Here is a 19981-nt window from a genome sequence, read left to right on the forward strand (position 1 = left end):
ACCTTTTCATTTTTTTAATGAAAAAGACTTTCAAATTGAAACAGTAAAAATCTGGAAATTCTTCAACTTTGAACGGATTTAGAATCGTTTCATCAAATAAATTGTTGTTCAGTTTTTAATATATAAAGTACAGATCTATTTTTAAAATTATTTATTTATATTTAAAGTTGATAAAATAAAACTGTTTTTTATCAAAAATTTTCGACTTCAAACGCTTTTAATTTGTAATTGTTCAAAAGTCTTCAAGAAGACTGCACTTTAAAATTCTTTAAATTAAAAACATACACCTAAAAATAGAAATGTAAAATCAAGAATGTTTAAATTAAAAGATTTTTGAATTACGCATTGTAAACTGAATTATACCATAATTGAAAAAGAGCGGGTTTACTCGGTCTCTCGGTTCAGCGGCCACTCTGTTTTCTTTTCATTAAGATTGCTCTAATAACTTGGAGAAAAAACGCAATAGTTCGCGTGTCAAATGGTACACTCTTCCTGCAAGCGTATAATATCCTAGTGTCAACCCTGAAATAAAAAGGCAAAAACAATCGCCCTACCTTTTTAATTTGCCTTCCAGATTCTCTCCTCGTCGGGATCTTGGCATTCTTAGGTTCCATGGGGTTGTAAATGGGATCGAAAGAATTGGCCGTGGGCGTCGTGGTATCGGCCTTTCTCTTCACTCCTTTTCTCACTTTGGCAGGCTGCGAGGGTGGCATGACGGGGGGCGCCGTGGGAACTTGTGGTGCTGGGGGAACGGCGGGGGCCGCCGGCGGCTCTATCGCGGGCTGCGCGTGATAGCCGGTGGTTGGAGGAATCACCTGTTGCGGTAACGAGTTGTGAGTGGCCATGGAGGTGACACCTATGCTCGAGGGAGGTGCGATGGTCGTAGTGTTTGTGCTCCCAGGTACGGAAACTGGCGCCTGGGTACCGAGGGGTGGCATCGGCATGACTCCTGTCGTTCCTGCGGTTGTCGACGAAGGTGTCATGCTGTTGGGGACACTGGAGCTCACAGCTGCTGCAACTTGGGACGAGGGTCGCCCACGACCTGGACCACCAGTACTTGCTGGTACGGGACCACCCGTCGCCGGGGCGCCCAGTCTACCAGGTTTTTTCCCTTTCGGCCCTTTTGGGGCGGGCGGGTCAAGCTCCACCTCATCTTTTGGCATGTGCGACACCTGTAATATCAATTCGAATATCACCACTGTCTTCATTTATATTTTCAAGATCCAAAAGTATGGACTTTGAAGCACAAAACTATTTTAAAACAGGGGAAATGGGGTGATTTTTTTACGAAAATAGGAGAACAGATTGTTTTACTTAAAACTGATGTATACACCCTAATCATAACACTTCAAGTCTAAATATATTGCATTTATAACAGCACAGCTTCATTTCCAACAAAAAATACGCATTTTCAACAAATCAGTTGTATTTACGCTTAAATAGTTGAATCTTCAACCAAGAGTAATTATTTCCTATCAAAAAAGGCAGAATTTTCAACTAAAACATTAATTTTTCACCATATAGTAGAATTTTTAACTAAAAAAGATCAATTTTCTTTTATAAATGGACGTTACATTTTAAGTTAATAAACGTAATTTTCAACAAAAGAGATGAATCTTCAAGTCGCAAAGACGAATTTACATAAAAAGACTTGACTTTTCGAGCTAAAAAAAGGCGAATGTTTTAGAAACAATTTGACGTTTAAGGCCATGTGAGCGTAACCTCAAATTTTTTTGAACACTTTTTTCAAATCCAACTTTTGTTCACACGAAATGCGACATCGAGTTGAAAATTTGGGAAATTAAATAAGAAGCACTAAGAAACCTTTGACTGGTCCTAAATTTTTATTATTATAAATAAATCAACAACAAAATTGTTTTAAAAAAACTTTTTATAATTGTAAAAATTTAGGACCAGACAAACGTTTCTTGGCGCTTCTTATTTAATTTCCCATTTATGCAACTCAATATCGCATTTCGTGTAAACGTAAGTTGGGTTTGAAAAAATTGTAAAATAATTGTTAAGGTTACGCTCACATGGCCTTAAACGCAAAAATATGAATTTTCAACTAAAATAATAATAAAAAACAAAACAAATTTTAAAACAAGAAAAATGTCTTAGTTAATAAAGGAAGCAAATCCAACTAAATTGTTAAACTTACTATCCCAAATATGTATGAATTTTCAACAAAACAGTTAATTTTGCATACAGGAACAATTGATTTTTACAAATAAAGCCAATTTTCAGCAAAGTACGTGAATTTGCCACCAAATAGTTCAAGTTTCAACTAAGAGATCAATTTTTATATAAAAACGGGAATTTTCGAATTTTCTACAAAATAGTTGAATTTTTAACTCGAAAATATAAATTTTCAACCAAAAGGTTAATTTTCAAATAGATATGAATCTTCAACCACGGAATTTTTGGAATTTTCTATCAAAAGAGATGAATTTTCAAAAACAAAAAGAGGCGAATTTCTAACAAAAGAGTTGATTTTGGAAACAATAAAGCTGAATTATAAACGAAAAATTTATTAATTAATACTTCAATCAAAAGAGGTTTTTAATTGTGAATAAAAAACAGTTAAATTCAACCAAATAAAAAATAATAGTTAAATCCTTTACCATTTTCGTTGAAGATTGACGTTTTTTTAGTCGGAAAACCTTTCTTATTTAACAATTATCTTTGATTTGAAAAATTAATATCTTTTGGTTAAAAACGCAACTGCTATTGGTGAGAAAATTCGAGTCTTTTTGCTGTAACGTTATAAATGTAAGTGAAGACAAATTGGTAGCTCAATGAATGACGGATTATTTAAAGGTCAAAACGAACGTTAATGAGCCTGAAACGAATATGCAAAAAATGGTATAGCTTAAAAACCCAAAATTTGGTTAAAAAGTAAAAAAATTTGACAGCTTTTAACGACAGCGAACTTAGAGCATGGTTTTTTATTGAAAAAATTAATAGGAAAAGTCTGAAAGGTTTCATAATGGTACTTTGAACTTTTCTCAACAAATTGCTGTTAAATTTTTTGCAGAATATAACAAATTGTCCGTCTTTTTGTACATAAATATTAAATCACTTCATTATATCCATTAGAACTGAAGATAGTACGTTGTATATTTATGTCCGAAAAAGGAACAATTTGTTATGTTTTGTCAATCTTTTAACTTGAAATGATCCACAATTCATCCACATTTTTTCTTCACTCACTTCTTTTAACCCAAATACATGAATTTTCAAACCAAAAAGACATATTTAGTAACTAAGAAAGACATTTTCGATTTGAAAAAAAATCAAGTTTCGAAACAAGAATAAATAAATTTTATAGAAAGTAGTTCCACTTTTGAATTGTCTACAAAACAGTTGAATTTTACCCCCAAAAATATGAAGTTTCAACAAAGTAGTTCAACTTTTAAGTAAGTAGTTGAATTTTCTACCAAAAGAGTTGATTTTTCAGCCAATAAACATGAATGCTCAACAGCTTACGTAAAATTACCTTCGTGAGGAACAACTTTTCGAGAGCCTGCGCCATGACAACAACGTCCTCGCCTGGCTTGTTGTAGACATAGCAGTTGGTGAACATCGTATTGAAATCTTGAATACATTCTTTGGCGCTCCAATAATAATTGTTCTCCAACCGTTTTTTGATTGTGCCCAAATCCATAGGTTGCTTGATAATTTTGTGGTAATCCTAGAATAAAGAAGAGGGAATATCATGTACCCAGGTCTACCTTGTTTCATTTCATAACAAGCTTCATAGAGGAATATACGAACTGGCAAATTGAGCTTTTTCGCATCTACTGGCTGCTGGAAAGGCCAAGCGAATTGGTGTTTCCATACTGCTTTAAGTACACCCTTATGGAGGTAATGTGTTTGATTGGTATTACGACCCGGTCGGTTTGGGGGCGGCACAACAGGAGGTTGTACAATCCCGTTCACTGGCTCCACGGGTGGCTCGTCTCGTGGAGGTGGTTCTCGAGCAGTAGCAGCCGGCGTTGCCGACGCCCGACCAGGTACACTCGTCTGCATTAATTAACATTTTAATCATCAATTTTCAAATTCTAAACATTTTTTTTCAGCTATACTTCTTAAAACTAGATGGAGCAAAGATGATAAACACCACCATTTCTCTAAAACGAGAAAATTCAGAAGATATCAACTGAACTTAAACTAAAAGCACTACAACAATTTAATCTAGATTAAATTATTGTTCACATTATTATTTACAAAACTATTTTGCTACGGAAGTGATTAGAGCATGCTAGGTTTATTTTTCAAACAAAGGGAAATATATTGATATTGGATAACAGGCAGTAAAATACTAGTTAATATTATCGACTTCACTGTCTGAATTTTTAATTTTGATATCTAACTTTGGATCATGCAATGAGCGAATCAGGCTGCTAAATATTTTAAGTTCTTAGTAAATAAATAACCATCTCCAAATGATGAATCCCGTGTTGTAAAAATATAAAATAAGGGAAAATTAGTTCAAAGTCAAACTTGCGGAATATTTCATAAACAGCATATTCAAGTAAAAGGCTGAGTCTTCCTAAATATCGAATCGAATAATAGGTTCTAGATATTCAAAGCATAGACACAGATCTTTCAAGAATTGTAACTTATTATTCTCAAAAGTTCCAAGCAAGTATTTGAACTATTTTTTCAAAAAAATTATCTTCTGAAGGCAAATTTAGGTTCAGTGTAAAGAATATTGAAAGCTAAAACTGCAATCTACACTTCCCGATGAAACCCAAATTGAATCAGTCACAGATAAATGCAAAATCAGTCCACAGGAAGTCTCACCTTCGGTATATTACACAGCCTTTCTCGCTCCTCCACATCTAACTGTAATTCATACATACTATTCAGTCAAACCGGGTAAATTTCTAGAATGCCTCATAAAGAATCGAGCATTACAGCGAGCATATTTTACAAGATCGTGTAGATATCTGCAATTTTATAGTCAACTAGATTTGAGGAGTAATACAAGAATGGAAGACAAAACGTGACGAGTCCAGGAAAATACACGACTCTCGAAGTGAACTGATTGTAAAGACACTCTTGGAACGGAAATATACTTTGGAAAATTAAGATTTCAGGGTGTTGATTTCGCGAATGATTACAAAATCCGGATCCCCCCCCCCCCCCAGTAACTTTTAATTCTTCCGAATTATGATTTATTTAATATTTAATTTTTAGTGACAAGTCATACAGAAAAAGGGTGTCAATTTAAAAGAATTCAATTTCTTTTCGAGTGATTTATAAACATTTAAAAAGATTTCCCTTACTCTCTGTTTCAAAGTGAAAATTACATTTCTTTACGGAAATCACAATTATTTTTATTTCCAAAAATGCCCTGTTCCAAGTCAGAATTATACTTATCTACAACATTATCAAATTCTGATGTGGTACAGGGATTGCTTTTGTGAATTCCCTCCTTATAAATCCAAATTGAAATGATTTTCCAAAATTTCTCTTTCCATGTAAAAAATTACCTGTTCCAATGTGAAAATTATAGCTCCTTACGGGATTCCCTGTTCCAAATCACAATTGAATTAATTTCCAAAATTGGCTTTTCCAAGGCACAACTCTATTCCTTTACAAAATCTGCTATTATAATTCACAAATATAGTAACACCCTTTTTCGAAAATTTGGAAGAGGGAAGATTCAAATTCTGCAAAATTTTTATTTGCGTAATAAATTCAAAACAATTCTGATTTGGAACAAGATATTTTCCGAATCAAACGAAATCCGACTTGGAACAGGGATTGTTTTTTGTAAATTCCCTTTTTATAAATGTAAAATAAAAATTATTTTCTAAAACTTCCCCTTTTATGTCAAAAATTACCTGTTCCAAGAAAAAATTTGAAGTCATTCCGCCGACAAAAAAAATGTTTTCTATTATAATTCAGACATATGGTAATTTTCCTTTTCTAAAATTTGGAAGAGTAAAGTTTCAAATTGTGACGAATTCCGACATGGAACAAGGATTTTTTTTTAGTTTTCCCCTTTTCTAAATCCAAACTAAAATTGTTTTCGAAAAATGTATTTTTTGCGGCAATTGCCGGACTCAAAAGTAAAAATTATAATTATTTACGAAATTGCGTGTCCAAAGTCAAAATTGTAATTTTTTATTGAAATTCCATGTCGAAACACAGAATTAAAAATCTTTTAGAAAATTCCATGTCTCGAAGTCGAAATTATAATTCTTTACTGAAATCCCCTGTCCCAATTCAGAATTAGAATAATAAAATATATGAAACCACTTTTAATCCCAGTCATTAAATCAAATTCCCGATCATTTTCCGATTAGGGACATTTTTTTCTTCAATTGCGAATTTTTTCAAGATTTCCCTACCAGTTTTAAACTCCCCAACTTTCCGGAATTCCCTGACATGTAAGCAACCTTTGTTATTTAAGGTTGTTGACTTTTCAAACTGACACGCTCAAATACTTATAAACTTATTAAATTCTCAACTTTAAATTGCCTACTTTCGTAAGTTTAACTTTTCCAGTCGAATCGTCACCCTGGGAGTCATAAACTCCAAATTCTTACTTTTTAAAAAGTACAGGGGCTTCAAGCTATTGAACTTCCGAATAAAATTAATTTTCTACTTTGTAATTAGTACAGTCTGCAATAATAGTTAGTGAAATTAGTGGATAATTAGTAGTCAAGCTGCATTCGGTGAAGTCGATACCAAGGTCACAAGAATCAATACTCACAGAGTTATTTTGCGAGATCGTGTCCACCTGCTGCATCTTGGTTTCTTTTCTGGAACAAACAAGAACCGGTTAAAAAAATGCAACACTGAGGAGATCCTACAGGCTGAAAGTGATTGCAATTTTAGTTTATAAGCTTACGTTCGATGTTAGGTATGTCTGTACATGCGATGTAACCGTAAAATGCATTCTGGGTTTTGTGATAACTTATTATTTCGCTAAGATGCATAGTTTGGATTAAAGCGGGACCTGATCGGCGATTTTCACCTACCTTTCCGACATGTATGGTACATAAATGCTACGTAGCAGGTAACTGCTTTACATTGATGATTGTCGCTATGAGGCTTCATCAACAACTGAGTTGGCAAGGGTATACCCTGAATTGAGCATCACAGCTCTCTAATTGCTTGCCAAGACGATTGGGCTGTGACCAGGGAGATCGATGCTGAGGAGGCATAACACTACTCAAGCCTACCAAATGGTAGATGCTCGAATGTCAGCCCTGCGTTCTTTCGTGATTCGTCTTGCCTCCAACCAAGTTTTGCGACATTAGCAACATCTGAATAACATAAGAGGAACCCAACTTATAACAATCATAAACAGTTCAATTATTATAGACAAAACTAGGCTGTAAATCAGATTTCTTTCAGGGTTCAACCTAGTGTATTTTCAATTTTAAGGATGCTGCAAACTCATCACTAGTAATTATTGCTGGTCATCAGTTTGCAGCATCCTTAACATTGAAAAGACCCTAAATTCATATTTTTTTAGGTCAAGTACCAAATTGGCGTATACTACATTTATAATATTTCAAGAGGTTGTTAATATCAAACTGAAATATCAGGGGATTGAATCTACAGTAAAGTGTTGCAAAAACACAAAATTATAGAAATGAATATTGAAACTATATAGAAAAGTAGTTTCGAAGGATCCTGTAAAAGTGTAATTAATTTAGTCAAGACTTAGTAAAATGTGCTTTAAAACATTATTTTCGTGTATGTCAAATTTTTTATTAACGTTCTTTACGCAATAATTTATGTTAAATTGACAATACATTTGGGTCTTGTGTCTTTTGAATTAAATTTCCCAGGTTTATCAAATCTTTTTTTCCAATGCTTTTTCACCAATAGAAAAGCCTTAAACACCTGCAAAAACTCTTCTTCATTCCTGTTGATTCGAATTTTTAACAGAGGTCCATAAAACATAAGTTATGTCATAGAGAACGTTAATTAAAAAAGCTGAAAAAATTGGAGGCTTCTAAGACCTCCAGAAACAAAACAATTGGCATACAGGAAAATACAGAAACTAGGAAAATATGAATACAGTACTTAGTACAGGCCTCAATACAGTACTTTTTCATATAGTACGTCCAATTTCGATTCCACAATTTTGTTTTTTCAACCCATTCTGAAAGTCATTGTTTATAGAAGAAATTCAAACCCTTTGCTTATAATTAATTAATTTCTTAACTAATTGACATACTCAAATTGTACAATTTTTAAGATTTTCTGTCAATAGTTCTTAAATAATGATTGATGAATTAGGTTGATCAACTTTAAACATTCAGGTTTTAAACTTTCAAATTAAATTAATAAAGTTATTTACGTAACACTAGGGTGATTAAAATGTACCTTTTTAATCAACAAATACAAAAAACGGATGATTTAAAGGTCCCCTATTTGGTATTTTTTGTTATGTTTTCAGTGAATTGAAACTGCATGTATCACATTTTTATATACATAGAATTATCCTCTTTTACATTGCTGTCATTGTAAATAACTTAAAGATTTTTTTTTACTTATATGTTCAATTATTGATTGCACTATTTTGAAGTTGGCATATTGTCTGTCGACATTGAGAAAATAAAAACATAAAATTAATTAAAAAGTCAAAACTCAAATAGGGGACTTCTAAATGATAATCGGCTTCGATTTTTTTTTAAATTTTTTACTAAAAAAAGGTATAACTTTGGCTTGTGTGCGTTTTTTTATTAGATTTTTATTTGCTTTATAAAATGAGTTACCCTAACGTGATCAGTATAGATTTCGTTGGAATTTGATTGCTTTTTCAAGTGTTTGGTGCAACGAGAAACAAAATAAAACCTGAATTGAACTAAATTTATGTATCATATTACTGTATCCTGGTGTTCCATTATTTTATTTGCGAACCATATTCTACCATACATATTTCAAAATTAATAATTTCCAACAAAAATGACAAATTTTATTCGAGGTTTCATTTTATGTTTGGTTGCTTACAATTTATATAATTGTTTTGAAATTATATGAAAATTCAGTTCCAAAAAAAATCCTCAAAAATCACCCCTAAACGCTTTAGCAAATCAAATATTAAAAAATGGTTTTATTGCATGTACATTTTTGTTTCTTTAAATTTAATTAAAGAGCAGTTTTTGTCTTTCAAATGGAACTTGTAAGCCTATTCAATTGTAAATAATTAAATTTCAAACAAATTTAATCTTAAGTGTCAAATTCTTAATTATTCCTACTGAAGTTATTCAATAATGGCTTTCAGTAATTTTAATTTGTATGATTTATAACGATCAATTAATTACGTAAGAACTAAAAACTGAAAATATTAGAAACAATAAAGAGAATTATTAAAACTAAAAATAGGACTTAAGTGGGTAATGACATTCTTTTGTTACCAAGAAAGTTACGTAACAAATGTATCCTAAAAGTTTTTAATTTTAAATGTCGATTTTTTTATATCTCCATTTTAAATTAATCTAGAATTCTTTGGAATACCAGATATAAATAAACTGCTGAAAGACGGGAAAAATAAGAAAAATTGGAACATAATTTTTAAAAGAATGGCTCGATAATTTGAACATTTAGTAACAGACAATAAAAATAAAGTGGACCCTAATTCTAATACATTTAAATTCAAGTTAATTCACACAAAGAACCCAGGAAAAAATAAGTCTTAAATTTTGAATTCATTTAAACTGAAAAGTTTCTAATTTTATTAAACATTAAAGGGGAATTAAACATTGTCCACAATTATAATGCAATCCAGATGTTAATTACGAATAATAAATTACTGAAACTTCTCAATTAATACTTTTCTACTCTAAATTACAAACAAATTCTTTATGGTAAAATAACAAGCTCAATTCTGTATTTCGAATACTTCACTCAATATTTTTTAAATAAGAGATTTAAAGCTCCCGCCAAATTTCTACAGCCGAGGTGGCGCCTCTCGCGGATGCATGTGGTAATTTTAATCCCCATGAATTTAACAATAAGAATTTTCAGTGTCTTCTTTAATTGATTCGTAAAAAAATACAACAATACCTGGAAACAATTATCTAAAAACTGGATATCATTTTTCAAAAAGTCGCAAATTTCTTTTTTAAGCTTATTTTTAAATTCTTTAGAGAAAAATAAATTCAGTGAATGGAAAAATTACTGAAATATTTCACATTTTTCATAAGTGAACTTTGAAAAATTTCAAAAACTTCCTCTTGGAATCAGGAAATATTCAGTATTCTCAATAAAAAGTACGTCAAAATGAAATCTTAGTTTACAATAAATTGAAAAATATTGATTCTGTTTCTTTAATTATATTTATTCACTTGATTTTTTTAAATAAATGATTCAGTGGGGCACTTTACTCCAAAATTGTTTCGGTTTGCAAAATTTGCAGAAAGCATAACTTTCTCTTGAAATTAAACTCTTTTTTTTGGAGAAAACTGAACATTTTTTGAGTCATTATTACACAAATCCAGTTGATGAATTTTGAAGCAATTCAACACAAAATGTTTAAATTAAAAACACTCAATAACAAATCCTGAGGATTGCAAATTCACAAATTTTGTAGCACCTGCACGTATGAGAAATTCTCCAGATGAAAAAATCTCAACTCCCTTCTAATTAATCAATTTTGAGGGTCTGGAATTTCAGATTGAAGGGCAACAACCAGTAAATACAAAACGGCCAGAGTACTTCCTCACATGTCTAGTTTCCTCAAATTCATATTCGTTCTGATCAAAACAAAGCACTCAGCAAAACAAGATTACATCCAATTTTCACAATTCCTGAAAGAAAATCATAATTTACACCTAGTGACCAAGAAAACATTCGGGAGTCATATCTCGAGCGTTGGTGCCGTGCTACTTAGTAATCTTATCCCCCAGCTTCTACGAACCCTAGATAAGAACCCAGAGAGATAAACCACAGACTCAAAATTAGAGATAAAAAGTAAATGAAAATAAATAGAAGTGACTGGGTGGAATTTCTCCTCGGAAAGTGAAAACTCCGATTAGCAACGCCAGGTAATCCATGCGTGCGACAGGTATGGAATCGGTAAATTTTGGAGCACATTTGCACTTGTCGTGGATTTTTACAGGAAAATAGAGGAAAAATGGGGAAAAAGGGTCGGATTCGGATTTCTGGAGGAGGTAGAAAACTGGGTGAGGGGGATTATACGTATAGTGGATCCGCGCCCAACCGATGCTCCCGACGCACAACAAACGCCGTGTCCTGTTCGAGAGCGACATTGCATTTGAGGAACGTCTGAGGGTGAAAATTTGAGGTTTTCCAGGCGTGGGGATTGGCGGGGTTTGACGGGAATCCCGAGCAAGTTGGCGGGTGCTCGATTTGGCGTAGGTTTCATTCAACATGGCGGTTCGGCCGCTGCGAAAGAAAGCTAAAGCACCCAAGGGCCCGCTGTGATATCGGCAAGAATTAGACATAGCCTTTTTGGCTACCACGCTCGATTCCTGACACAAGCTTCGGCCGTGCTGCCCTAGAAATACCACGAGGACCTACCTGATAACTCTGAGTCGACTTTCCAGGAAAATTCTGTCTCAAAACACTACCACTACGCCTCGCGAACACTCGCACTACGCTTTCTCCCTGGTCGCCAGTTTGGTTGGTCGACTTGGTGTTATGGCCGCCACTGAAAGTGCCCCACCGTCACCGTGTCGCTGGCTCACTTCACTCACTCTTACTCACTTGTAGTGTGAGAGCGTCTGCCTCCTCTACCTTGCTCTTTCCTCTTCGCACACGCGAGTCGCGACCTGACGCGGACTCCAAAATCGAGTTTCACGATAGAGACTGTTTTAGACACAGCACGGCGGAAGCAATATGTGCAGGTGTAGGCGACATTTTACAAGGGCCTTACACTGAGTTTTGGAGTTCAGCAACCATCGCGATCTCTGATCCAGAAGTCAAATGGTCGCACAGCACCAACAATGGCTACGCATTCTTTCCGCGACTGGTTCTGTTCCACCGTTCCACATAACCCATTGGCATTGGTTTACCTCACCAATCACGAGTCGGGAATGCTCGGAGACACACGAACGAAGCGCAGTGAAATTGGCCTATTCCATCCCAACTATGCCAACCAGAAATTTACTAGATTTTTATTTTTTATTTCTAAATTCTTTTTACTTTTACCAATTTACATTCGACTTTTTTTATCTTATTGTTGCAAATATTTTTCAATAAAAGAGATTTCATTTTAGATTTTTAATAATTTTCTACAAATGACTTACGAAATAAAAACATTCTTATTTCATTTGTTATTTAATTGTTTATATTACTATTTTTACAAGTTGGATACTGGACCAGGAAACGGGAAATTTTAAAGATAATGTTTAATAAAAAAACTTACAAGTTATAAAATTTCACCCCTTTTTGGAATGTTTTCAAAAAATTTCCCTGATTTTTTGTTAAAACTTCAACTATTTTTCTGAAACTTTAAGTTTTTTTTCTGTTAATTTAAATATTTTGTTAAAAAGTCATACTTGTTGCTTCAAAATGCAACTATTTTGGTAGAAAAGTTGTCGGATAGAAAATTCATCTTTTATTGTAAAAAATTATTTTTTTTTGGTTGAAAATTTATCCTTTTTGGTAGAAATTGCATCTCTTATGGTAAACAAATAATATTTTTTTCTCGAAAATGTACTTTTGTGTTAAAAATTCAACTGTCTTCTAAGATTTTTTTTTCAAGTTGGTAATAATCAAAATGTGGTCTTAAAAATGTGTCTTCTTGGACATAACTAAAAATTCATCTTGTGTGATAGAAAAATCATATTTTTTAAATGGAAATTCCTCTTTCTTTGTTCAAAATAAACTTTTTTGTTAAAAATGCAAACTATCTGCTAATAAATTCCTCTGCTTAACTTGAAAATTCAACCATTTGGTTAAAACTTTAACTATTGCATGAAAATTCGTACTTTTTTTAACTTTGAAAACTTTTTTTTTAATTAAACTATTTTAATGAAAATTAATCTTTATTCGTTGAATTTTTTTTAATTCACCTTTTCAGGTTAATAATTCAGCTATCTCCTGAAAATTGCATCTATTTGGATTAAAAATTCATCTATTATCGTAGAAAGGATATTCTTTTTGGTTGGAAATTCACATTTTTTGTTTGCTCGAAAATTGAACTAGCTGGTTAAAAATTCCCATAATTTGTTGAAAATTCATCTGTTTTTATTGAAGGTTCAAATATTTGGACGTAAATGCATATGTTTGGATAAAACTTTTTTTTAACTTTGTTGAAAATTTACCTTTTCAGGCTAATAGAATTCGTCTTTTTGCCTTCAAAATTCAACAATTTGTTTAAAAAAAGAAACTATTTTATGAAAATACATCGTTTTTAGCTAAAATTTTAATTATTTACTTATAAATGTAACTGTTTGATTGAAAATTCATGTTTATTGGTTGACAATGATTCTCTTTGTTGATAATTCACCTTTTCAGGTCGATAATTCAAATGTGTTCTAAAGAATTGGTCCTATTGGATAGAAAATTCATCTTACGATAGAAGTCATTCTTTTTGGATGAAAATTCATGTTTCTTGGTTTTTTTTGCTTGAAAATTTAAATATTTGATAAAAATTCGTCCATATTCATTGAGGTATCAACTACTTGGTTGTAAATGCAACAGTTTAGTAACAAATTATTTTTTTTACATTGAACTGTTTGGGGGAAAAATTAACTTTCTTGACTAAAAATTATAATTTATTGTCCTTGAAAATTTATCTTTTCAGGTTGACGATTCCTATTTTCGCGAAAAATCACCATATTGTGCCTGTTTTGAGAACATTTTGGGCTGTGAAATGTGTAGTTACCGCGATTTTTTCTGGCTATAAAAGTGACGACAGTTAATTTGTATAGTTAAAGTTTGTAAAAATGATACTTTACTTTATTGTTTTGAATGTTTCATTGTAAGATAAATTTGTTTTGAAGCCCTTAGAATTAAACCTATTGAGATTAAAAGGTTTCTATGGTAAAACTTATCCATTATTGAACGATTCAATTAATACTTTTTGAATGAAATTTTTTAAGCTTTAATTTGGAAAGTTGAAATTTGAGAAGATGTCAATTTTGACTGCTTTGATTAGAAGTTTAGTTTTTATTACTTCAAATGAAAAAATGTTCAGCTTTACCACCCTGAAATTTTTACAGGAAAAATACTAAACAATCATATCAATAAAACTTCCAATATATTTGAAGAAAGTAGGTTTTTTTTAACGTAAACGATACTGAGACTTGAAACTGACGATTTATGAAACTGAGGTACATCATTAAACTCCTCTTTCTAAAATTCACAGGATTCGCAAAAGTTTATTTTCCAAATTCCCTGAATTCCACCTGGATAATTTTTTATTTTCCCTGACAATATTTTAAGACGAGAATTGTATAATCTTGTAACATTTTTATTATAGCATATTTTACAAATGGAATAAAACAATTTTCAATTAAAGTCTATTACTTTTTACATTTATTTAAAGTACTTCTTACAGAAATCCTGAATTTACTACTTATTTATATCATTATTTATATTTCTACATTTATCTATATTTAAACACTTATTTATCTACTTATAATAGAATATTTGGTAAAAAATGGTTAAGAATCTGGGGATTGCAAGGGTTACAAAAATTTAATTGCAGTCCTCGGACTGATGCTACTATTTCAATAGACTTCAAGGGATTTCTAGAAATTCCACGATATTTAAAAGATTTGAACAGGTTTTAAAGGACTTCAGGGATATTATAGGGTTTTAAAGTTTTTTAGTATTTTAAAATATTCAAAGGGGTTTCATCGAATTTAAAAAAATGTCAAGAAGATTTATCTGATATAAAAGTTGTCAACACTTTGGAAGAAATTTTAAGATAAGTTACCGAATTTTTAACTACTTTAAGGGACATGTAGGGATTTTTCCTAACCTATATTTTAAAAGGGTATCAAAAATATAAAAAGCTATTCAGGTAGTTCAAATAATGTTTAGACAACTTCAGGGAGTAATAAAATGAATCGAATTTTTCAGGGGCTTCTACGAATTTTAAAGATTTAATATTTTTAAAGGAATATAAATACACGAAAACATAACACAATTTAAAAGATTTTTACAAATTTAAAGGACCTCAAGGAGCTTTTTTTCAGATTTTATTGGATTTTACAGGATTTCAAAGATTTCGTCATTTTTAAAAGAACTTTGAAAGATATGTGTTACAGATTTCAAATCTCTTACAGGATTTTTCTCGAGTTTTCGGGGATTACTAAGGATTTCAAAAGATTAATTTACTTTTTATATTCAAGGAATTAAAATTGATTTCTACTAAACTTTAGGGAAGAAACTAAATGATATTTCAAGAGATAATACGGATTTCATCTCACTTAAAGGATTCATAGGATTTCAAGGGATTTTCAAGGATTTAAAGATTTCAAGCGATTTAAAAATATTGCCGAATTTTCCTGAATTTTGAGAGGATCTGAACATATTTCAGGGGGTTTTAAAGGACTTTAGAGCTTTTAAGGTATTTAAAAAGATTCGAAAGGATTTCACGCGATTTCATAGCAAATGTATATTGTATACCAGGCTTCAAAAATAGCTCACCCTTAATTTAATATTTTTTTAATTGCATAACACTATTTTAAACATTTTCGAATAAAAGGGCACTAAAAAACACCTGAGTACCGAGGTTCATCCAAATCAAGTCATTTTATATCTTCGTCCACCACATTGAATCAGCCATTTTGTACTTCTGAATTTTATGTTTAAATTCATAATCGGTTATTTCACGCCGTTTTGAATCTTCAAATTTCGAGATCAAATTCAGATGTACAATTTGGGAACTTTTACTCAAAATCTCACGATTTTTTTCATGTATCATTTTTCTTAACACAGCGAAATTAAAGTTTGCATTAGGTATTACATTTTTTAAAACCAATTCCGAGAACAATTGAGATGATGGGTGCAACAACTCGACAAGCGCTCGAAACCGCGTAGAATTATTGTCCAGCCGGGAAAATCTATCGATAAAAAAAAATGGTCGAAACGTAAAACAAAATATACATTCGTATTCAGCTGGACGCGGCAGACAAATTTTTGTTATGAACCTTTTTGATTTGATAATTGTTACTGAAGATAAACAATAAAAAATATAAAATTTTACGATCAAAATTCGATGTTTTGTGAAACACAACTCGCGATTATTTGGCCGTTTGTTGATAAAAATGAAAACTATTGATCGAAAAATTGTCTAAGTTTTTATTGTTTATCTTAATTAATAATTATCGAATCAAAAAGTTTCATAAGAAAAATTTGTCGGTCGCGTCAAGCTGAATACGAATGTATAAATGAAAACTTCTGAAATTAAAAAAAAAAAATATATATACTGAACAATTTCGGACTACATAATAAGAAAAAGGAGTTGAATTGTATAATTTCTAATTCGAAGCCTTGCAAAAATAAATTTGTTTACTTAAGTAAACAAATTTATCTTGACTGAAGGATCACGAAATTGCATGATTTCAGATTAAAATTTTAAGAAACAGGACAATGTTAAAAAATTCAAAATTTAATACCTTAAAATTACGTAATTTAAAATCCATAGGAATTGAAATAGTATTATTTATAATTAAAAGCGTTAAAAATTAAATAATTACAAACTAAAAATTTTTTAATTTTGAAAATTTTTAAATTCAAGTCGGTTAAGGTTTGACAATAAATTGACTCTTTCAAAGTAAAAACTATCAAAATTCTAGAATTAAAAATTTTTATTACATAATGAAATTATAGTTTGACATTAAAGCTGATTAGACAAATTGTTATCAAATCAAAGAATGAATTAAAGTATACTAAAAAAACTTTTAAACTAAATAGTAATTCTAAATGGAAAACAAAAATGAAAAAACTTCTATTCCATAACATTGAAACTTAAACCAATACGAACTTCAGTTAAAACTGAAAAAATATATAGTCACTAAAATTTTTGATATTAAAACTTTTTATACATTTTTTAATTTATAATTATACTTTTTAAAATTCAACGAATTCTTTAGTTACACAGTGTAATTTATCTTTTTTATTTTAAATCTAATTTTTGACTTCTTAATTTCAAATCTTCCTTTAGAAATATTATTCAGTCATGAAAATTTGCAATCGAATATTTTTCTATTTGAAATGATTTAATTGTTTAAATTTTTAACTAAAAATAGAAAATTTTTAAGATATTACATTGAAAAGTAAAATAAATAATACATAACAAGACTGCTGTAATATGATTCCATTTTTCAAAAATTGTACAATTTTAAGCTTTGCAGTTCGAAATTACCGTATTTACATATAAAATTATTAAATTAAAAACTATCAAGTTCATTAATATGAAATTTTTAAATATTTAATACCGGAATGATCTTGTCATTTTGAATAATTATTTTATTTTAAAACTATAATATTGTGAAATTAAAAATTTGAAATCTATACTTATTAATCTAAAAATTAATTTAAGAAAAAACTTAGTTTCAAGGCCTCAAAGATTAAATTGTTTTACAATTGCGTATTCAAAGCTATACTTTTGAATTCAAAGCATAGAAATTTTGAAGATGATAAATATATTATTAATAAGTTTCATATCATGTAGTATGAAGTGACATTCAAAAAGACGAGAGATTTTTTACTACAAAATGTGATTTGTCAAAAAAAAAAAAATCACTGTCATTTTCACGTTCAAAATTACAGAACTTCATGTATTGCGAGAAATATTTCGAACCTTTGATGTTTAATTATTCTACAAAACTTGGAAATTACATGCTTTCTACTGAGAAACTTTGAAGAATTTAAAAACGCACGAATTATGAAATACGGGAAATCTCCCGGTGCAATATTTCTCGCTCGGTTTTCCCGATTCTCCGGTGTGGGTGCCCACCCTCATGATATTTAAATAACCCTTTTAATTATCCATTCGTGAATGCTTAAATTGTAATTAACTAATTTTTTTTAATCAGAAAATTTAAAAAATATTAATAATTATGCAATAATTTCGCGACTTTACTAGAAATACTGCTTTTTCTGTATTTATAGATATCTAAATATATAAAAATGGTACCTTTTATAAGTAAAATTAAATAAATATATTTTATTCAATGTTTGAAAGTAACCCTCTAATAGGACAAGCAATTTCTTTAATGTAGAAGATTTCAGGAATAAATTATATTTATTACTGAAGTTTGACAATTTTATAAAATTATTTACATGTTTTAAATTATATGAAAGTTTTTTGAAGTTCCATGAGTTCTTTTGACAATTTTATAAGATTATTTGCATTTTTTAAATCATTTGAAAATTCTTTAAAAATCCTTTGAATTCAATGAATGTCATGCATAATCGCATGAAAAAAATATAATAATATCTCATAATCTTATCAAAAAACCTTAAAAAATTGTGAACATCCTTGAAATCTACAAAAACTCATAAAGATTTTATGTAACCCTTCAAAATCCATGGAAGCCCCTTTAAACGGGTCAAATTCTTCAAATTTCGAAATCTTACGAGATCCCATGAAAGAGCCGTCTAAAATTCATTAAAATCTTCAAATTCCGCGAGAATCTTTCAGAATCAACATATTAAAATCCATCAAAATATTTTAAACCTCATTTAAATTCCTTGAAATTCGGTAACATACTCTCTAATGTTCATAAATCTTTTGAAATTCCGTTAAATCTTTTGGAATCATTTGAAATGGTCTAAAAAATTGTAATCCCTTGAAATTCCGTAAGATCTCATGAAATTCCTTAAAAAATATGGAAATCTTGTTAAATTTAGTAAAAATTTTGTACATAATTTTTTGAAATATTTTGAAGTCTTTTAAAATAACTTAAATAGCTTGAACTCTGCTGAAATACTCTCAAATTACTTAAAATTTCGTTTACAATGAAAATAATTTAGATATTTTTGATATATTGAATACAAAAAATATTAAAATCTTATATAGGGTGAGGTAGGAGATAAAAATCTTAGGAACATTGACAATTGGGAGAAGGAGGCTAACATTTTAAAGAACATGATGTTTTTACAAATGTAAAAAGATCATGATTTACTTTAATATTACTTTTTTTTAAACAAATTTAAGCAAACTAGAGCAAAATGTAGTTTAAAATCAATGCAATAAAAACTTCGTTCATAAAATTAATCGTAATTTCAATGGCATTCATTAATCACAGAACACAGGGAATTTTCAAGAGTTTTAAAATGTTTAAAGAGATTTCAAAAGATCGGAAATATTTAGGGGTATTTAAAAAAATACAAAATCATTTTTAACAGACTTATATCGCTTGAACAGATTCCAAAAGTATTTGAATGATTTAAGGGTATTTCAAAAGATTTAGGGGTTTTTAAAAATAAATTCAAGGAATTTTCAAGAGCTACAAAATTTTGAAAGAGATTTCAAAGCATTTAAAATGTTTTCGGGTATTTTAAAATATTCCGAAGATTTTTCAATCGATTTTAATAATTTGCAGGGATTCAAAGGATTTTAGGGTACTTTTGAAAACATCAAACTAATTTTCAAGAGCTTTAAGAAGTTACATGACATTTCAAAAAATTTCAAATGATTTGATATGTTTTACGGTATTTAAAAATATTCCAAAAGTATTTGACAGACTCAAGGGTATTTTGAAAGATTTTAAGGAGCTTCTAAAATTACAAGGAATTTTAAAGAACTTAAAAATTGTTCATGAGATTTCAAAAGAATTTAAAGCATTTGAAATACCTTAGGGTACGTACTTTTAACGATTGCAAGAAACTTTTAAAAGATCCATATAATTGAAAGCGAATACAAAAGTATTTAAAAGATTTAAGGGTATTTTAAAAGGTTTTAGATTATTTTTAAGACATACAAGAAATTTTCAAGAGCGTTAAAAAGTTACATGGGAATTCGAAACATTCCAAATGATTTGAAATATTTTATTTTAATTAAAAATATTCCAAGGCATTT

At 30.2% G+C, this 19981-nt stretch overlaps 2 protein-coding genes across 15 annotated transcripts in view; one reads left to right on the top strand and one right to left on the bottom strand.

Moving 5' to 3' along the window:
* Positions 1 to 19981, bottom strand: part of LOC117179364 (bromodomain-containing protein 2-like) — a 94858-nt gene that overhangs the window by 71221 nt on the left and 3656 nt on the right. For 6 of the 14 annotated variants that reach the window (XM_033371081.1, XM_033371070.1, XM_033371069.1 and 3 more), the window contains exons 2-6: positions 6731 to 6779; positions 4810 to 4851; positions 3778 to 4026; positions 3500 to 3694; positions 555 to 1172 (exon numbers count right to left, since the gene is read on the bottom strand). In XM_033371081.1, the coding sequence (XP_033226972.1) occupies positions 555 to 1172; positions 3500 to 3694; positions 3778 to 4026; positions 4810 to 4851; positions 6731 to 6779 (1153 nt within the window). Of the gene's footprint in view, positions 1 to 554; positions 1173 to 3499; positions 3695 to 3777; positions 4027 to 4809; positions 4852 to 6730; positions 6780 to 6998; positions 7287 to 11517; positions 12035 to 19981 lie in introns of those variants that run through there. The other 8 variants (XM_033371074.1, XM_033371077.1, XM_033371079.1 and 5 more) reach the window with 6 other exon arrangements.
* LOC117179366 (speckle-type POZ protein B-like) overlaps positions 1 to 19981 on the top strand; it is an 86496-nt gene that overhangs the window by 10527 nt on the left and 55988 nt on the right. The window lies entirely within an intron of this gene.

This window comes from Belonocnema kinseyi, chromosome 9, assembly GCF_010883055.1.
Source record: "Belonocnema kinseyi isolate 2016_QV_RU_SX_M_011 chromosome 9, B_treatae_v1, whole genome shotgun sequence".
Taxonomy (NCBI): Eukaryota; Metazoa; Arthropoda; class Insecta; order Hymenoptera; family Cynipidae; genus Belonocnema; species Belonocnema kinseyi.